The sequence below is a fragment of the Pteropus vampyrus genome, unplaced genomic scaffold (assembly GCF_000151845.1).
Source record: "Pteropus vampyrus isolate Shadow unplaced genomic scaffold, Pvam_2.0 Scaffold269, whole genome shotgun sequence".
Lineage (NCBI taxonomy): Eukaryota > Metazoa > Chordata > Mammalia > Chiroptera > Pteropodidae > Pteropus > Pteropus vampyrus.
The window spans coordinates 932,015-937,306 of NW_011889050.1; the positions used below are offsets into that span (position 1 = coordinate 932,015).

The following is a 5,292-nucleotide window of genomic DNA, read 5'->3' on the forward strand; positions in this document are numbered from 1 at the left end:
GTGAGCCACATAAATGACTTTAAATATCCTCGTAAAAGGAAATTAATGAAATCGATTTTGATAATAAATTTTATTTATCACAAAACATCAATACTATCCTTTCAACATGTAATCAACATAAAATTATTAGAGAGATATTTTCGTTTCTTTTCATTCAAAGTCTTTGAAATCCAGGATGATTTTACAATCGTGGCACATCTCAATGTCTAATTCAGTGTTCTAACTAAACTTTCATTGGAAATACTTATCAGTATTTTATATACTTCATAAAATTTACAACTGAAAAAGCAAATTCGCTATCGGCATTTTTCCGAACATACTTAAGTTTTCCGATAACTGAATCGAGTAGTTTTAAATTTTAATTGTAAATTAAGTAACATAAAATTTAAAATTCAGTTCCTTAGTTGTACTGTTCACATGTCAAGTGCTCAACAGTCACATATGGCTAGTGGCTATGGAATTGGACAGTGCAGGGCTAGATCACGAGAACAGAAGGAGGAATAAAGCACATCTCATTTGGAAGAAACTTATTTGTAAACTTAAAGTTCCCAGCCAGGATGTCCCAAATTAAAATGCACAAAAGACTTGAAGAATTTGTAAAAACTGCAGATGCCCACCCCATGCCGAGATCTGCTTCTGGAGGTCCCGGGGTATGGGAGGGCCTAGAGTGTGCATTCTGAAGAGACCAAAGGGTCACACTTTGAGAACCATCCCTCAGTGTCGGGCAGATATGCAATCACAGAGGAGCCACACCCCTGGTTCCTGGCTGGTTACAGAATGCACCAGGCACTACGCTCAACCAAGACTGCCAAAGATGGCCCTATAAGGCAATCCACTGGAGTATTAAATGTAGGTTTTATTATTATTCCTTCAGTCCTATTTTAGTATGTGGTTTGTGTAGTATATACATAATTTAGTATAAATATGTTGGGAGAACATATCAAAAATTTTTTAATCAATGGGGGCAAATCTAAAAAGTTTCAGCTCATTGTGCTGAGCAATGGTTTCTATTTTCAAGAAGCTTAGAGATGAGGAGATAATGTCTAATGCGAAGAACCATAAAACAGGGTAGAAGGTACTATGCATCTTAAGAAACTTACAGTTAAAATTCTGCCAGAGTTCAGAAACAGGAGTCATTATTTTAGCTGGGCTGTTGAGGGCCAACTCCGCAGCAAACAAGACACAGGAACCAGGATTTAAAAAGTCTGTGGGCTGGGTCTTGTGGCCTCATCAAAGGACCTTCACACAGAGGCAAGTACAAGGAAAGGGGAGAGAGTGAGTCATGTTCTCAGAGGAAAGAACGATTTGATTTCTCTGGGGCAGGATGATCATGGAGGCACCTATGGAAATGTAGGCATCTAGACTTTATTTGGTGGCCAACAAGGGATCATTGCTTCGCACTGCTATGACATACGCCCTGGTTTAACAAAGCAGGCGAACCTGATGTATGAGCAACAGGGCAACTTGACTGTTTGCACTTTGAGGAGCACACTTACCCACATGACCTAGATCTGGTGATCCCACACCTCAACCCCATCCACCGCCACCATCTGTGCCACTTGCCCTGTTGCCTGTTCTGCTGCCCGCTACACACTTAGCCCATCTGTAGCAGCTGGTGGATGTAGCACACACCGCAGCACCACCATCCCACTCGGCAGCCACCATGCTCTGCCCACAGGTCATGCAGAGTCACCGTCACACTGAATATGCACTTGTAGTCTAGGGATTCCCAACATCTCACCTCCTTAAAAATATCTCAACAGGGTGGAAGCCTCTGATAAGGTGGCGGAGACCTCTGGATAAACAGGCCAGAGGTCTGTTTACGTGAGCCCCGGGCCTGTGCTAATGCAGTGAGCAGCCCCCACTTGCCCAGGTTTAGGGTCTAGGTTCCTAAACCCCGGGGCTGAGCTCAAGGCCCTTCATTTGCAGGCCCTGAAACCTTCTCATACAACAGAGATGCCCCCCGCACTGTTCGGCGGTGGGGGTGTGCCTCCAGCAACTGTTTGCACCCCCTCCCCGCCTCCCTGGAGTCCAGGCACCACCCTGCCATGGTGAGAGCACAGAGCAAAGACAGCTGTCTCCAGCCCCCACGCAGCTCCTGAGAACCTCCTACGCCAAATTTTAAAAGGAAGACCACAAACAAGGCACCTCGGAACCCTACCCGCTCCCAAGGTCTGAAGCCTACTCCAGCCTGGCTATTCTGGAGCATTTGGGAAGTGACCCCTCCACTGCTGGCCTATGTCCTCAATTGTGTCCCGAAGCATTAGGGTCCAGTCATCACTCTTCCGCATTGGGGTACAGCGTGTCTCTTTCTTCTCCAGGGCTGATACCTCCGAGGGAATCTGTGGGGTCAGCCCGGCAGCCAGGACAGCTTCTGGGAACTTGGCTGCAGAGGCGGGAGCCAGGCAACACCGGGGAGGGCTGTGAGGGGTGGCACAGGTAGAAACAAGTAGGCAGGGACAGCAGATAGAAGGACAGGTATAGAAAGAAGGGGAGGAGGGAGGAGAAGAAAGAACAGGGAAGGTTAGGGGTTGTGTGGGGCATGGAGGAGAAAGAGACAGATGTTTGGTACCTTGAATTTATCTATAATGACAGCTGAGCAAACTGCTTCTTTTACTTGAAGGCCTAGCGCAACCATCACCTCTCAGAGTGGCTGTCCCCGATATCTATCATGCACCTTCTTCTGGGACCACGCTTCTCAGGGCACAGTTCCACACAGCACCCATCATACTCATTAAAGCCATTTGTTCACATTCCTATCTCCCTGCTTGGGGAAGAGGAGGGCCCCTGAAAGCCAAAGGGTGCCCCGTAGTGACACAGACACTCATGGCCGTACCTGGGCTGCTGCCTGTCCATCTGCTGGTAATGGTAGCTCACAGCCACAGCTGAGTGAGGGCACAGCAGGTACTGGTTCTCTTCCCAGCAGCGGCCCATGGTCTGGGTGATGGCCTCATCTGACACCGACTCAGACGTCACTGCTGCTGAAAGCTGATGGGTCCCAGAGTCAGAGGGGTAAAGATCAGTGTTAGAGAGAAAGCAGGAGAAAGATGACCAAAAACCTACTACATAACATAGACAGATCAATATCAGAAACTCAGATGAAATGTTCAGATTGAATGGCTTAGATTCAGCTCAGAGAAAAATCTGTTTTCCAACATTTCCCAGTTTTAAGCTGATTCACTCAACTTGAGGGAAGAATGCATTTGCGTTTCAGGTTAATAAACTTAGTTCGGATTTGGCTCATGAATTAGCAAATTAGTATATAGTTTTGTTCAACAACTGCAAAAACACAGAAGGTTAAGGGCATTGAAACGTTCCTGGTACTTTATTTTTGGTGCGCCCCTTCCCATGGGTGTGAGAACACTTTCCTTTCAGTTTCCACTCAGCTCACATAGCACCTCCTCTAGGAAACCGCCCCACTACCCTCAGACAGAGGAAGACTCCCTTCTCGGTGTGTCCTCAGTGGAGATGGTTTATTTGATCATTCTCTGAAAATTTATTGCATGCTTATGATGTGCCAAACACCCTGCATATACTTGACTGCAACAGAGCCCATAAAGCATTATAAATTGTTAATATGGCTGCCTGTCCCATCAGGGCTCACAGAAGACAATGAATGCATTTTATTTATCTTTGTATCTCCAGCACCTTGCAGGTTCTGGCAATATATGTAATGTGAATGAATGAGTGAATGAATGAATGAATGAATGAATGCTATTCCAGGAGGTGGAGTGTCTTTTACATGTACAACCAGGGATAGAATGAAGAACTGGGGGATACTGTGTCTGTCTTCATGGAGCACCTCATTTGCATGAGAAAGAATGTAAATGTCAAAACAAACCATTAACCAATTAAGTCGATCTTTGGTTGTGTTATGGTCTGAATGTTTGTGTCCCCCCCAAATTCCTATGTTGAAACTGAAATGTCACATTGGTGTTTGGCGATGGGGCCTTTGGGAGATAATTAGGTCATGAGGAGGGAGCTCTCATGAATGAGATTCGTCTTTATAAAAAGAAGCCAGAGAGTTAGATAAACCTCCTCCTGCCATGTGAGGATATGAGAAGGTGGCCATCTGCAACTTGGCAGAATGCCCTCGCCAACCCAACCCAACCTGCTCTCAGACTTCCAGCCTCAGGAACTGTGAGAAATGAATTAGTGTTGTTTGTAAGCCACCTGGTCTATTGTACTTTGTTACAGCAGTCCAAATATTAAGACAGGATACATCAAAAGCAGTATGAACTCCAGAAGACAGAAATTCCACTCCGGTCTGTGTGAGTGGCTAAGCCCAGTCCTGGGGACAACCCTTTAAGACCACTCAGAATGACGCTGTGTGAGACAAAGCTAAAAGGACCAGGAAGGCTGACACAGATCCTCTTCAAACATGGGGCTAAGGCTGCCTGCAGCGTGCAAGCGAGGAGGGTCAGACTACAGCCCCACATGGAGAACTCTGTGATGATTAGAGATGATGCCAGGTAGTGAGGCCCTGTCCCTGGAGGATACATAGTCTGGATGACCACTTGGTGGAAATGTGGTAGAGAAAATTGAAGGTAACTTCAACGTGTGAAATAGCTTGTTTTGTTCTGTTTTTTACATAAAGTAAGTGACCATCACCAGGTGGCAAATAAAAGCAATCCCTGCCAACTAGATTCCGACCACTCCGAGGAGACAAAATTTCACCTCCTTAAAAACAAACAAACAAACAAACAAACAAACAAACAAACAAACTACTGACAGGACAATGGTCTCTGCTCATACTGGCTGCACAAAGTGGCTTCCAGTTATTGGAAATCAATAACAATAATAAATAAAAATAATAATGGTTAACATATCAAGCCTGACACTGCCTGGCAGTATTCAAAGTGCTTCATGGGTATAATTTGACTTAAATCTTCAACAAGGCTATGAGGTAGGCATTCTTATTATCCTCATTTTACAGATGAGGAAATTGAGGCACAGAGTTTAAGAAACCAGTCAAAGGTCTCACAGCTGGTTTAAAGTTGAGCCCCGTCTTACTCTAAGCCAATATTCTCCACTGCCTCTCCTCATTCAATAAATGAATCCATGTAAAGTGACTGCAAAAGTTCCAGGCTCATAGCAGATGCAAGAAAGGTGTCCCCTTCCCTTGAACAGATTTCCAAACCCCAAATTTGGTTGTATCTTGGAGCCGCACCCCTTCCTTTCTCCGGGGTGTGTGGGTGGTGACTGACCTTGCTTTGAAGTTCCTCAGGTAGACTCACACTTTGGGTCCTTTCAAACTGCTCCATGAGGGCTCTAGTCACCTGGCTGTCAGAG

The 5,292-nt window shown here is 45.4% G+C and overlaps 1 protein-coding gene across 5 annotated transcripts in view; it reads right to left on the bottom strand.

Moving 5' to 3' along the window:
- Positions 1-55: 55 nt before the first annotated feature.
- THNSL2 (threonine synthase like 2) overlaps positions 56-5,292 on the bottom strand; it is an 18,229-nt gene continuing 12,992 nt past the window's right edge. For 3 of the 5 annotated variants that reach the window (XM_023520505.1, XM_011375271.2, XM_011375275.2), the window contains 2 exons: positions 2,837-2,988; positions 56-2,421 (listed from right to left, as the gene is read on the bottom strand). In XM_023520505.1, coding sequence (XP_023376273.1) covers positions 2,196-2,421; positions 2,837-2,988 — 378 coding nt within the window. In that variant the 3' untranslated portion in view covers positions 56-2,195. Of the gene's footprint in view, positions 2,422-2,836; positions 2,989-5,207; positions 5,280-5,292 lie in introns of all 5 variants that reach the window. The other 2 variants (XM_011375273.2, XM_011375272.2) reach the window with 2 other exon arrangements.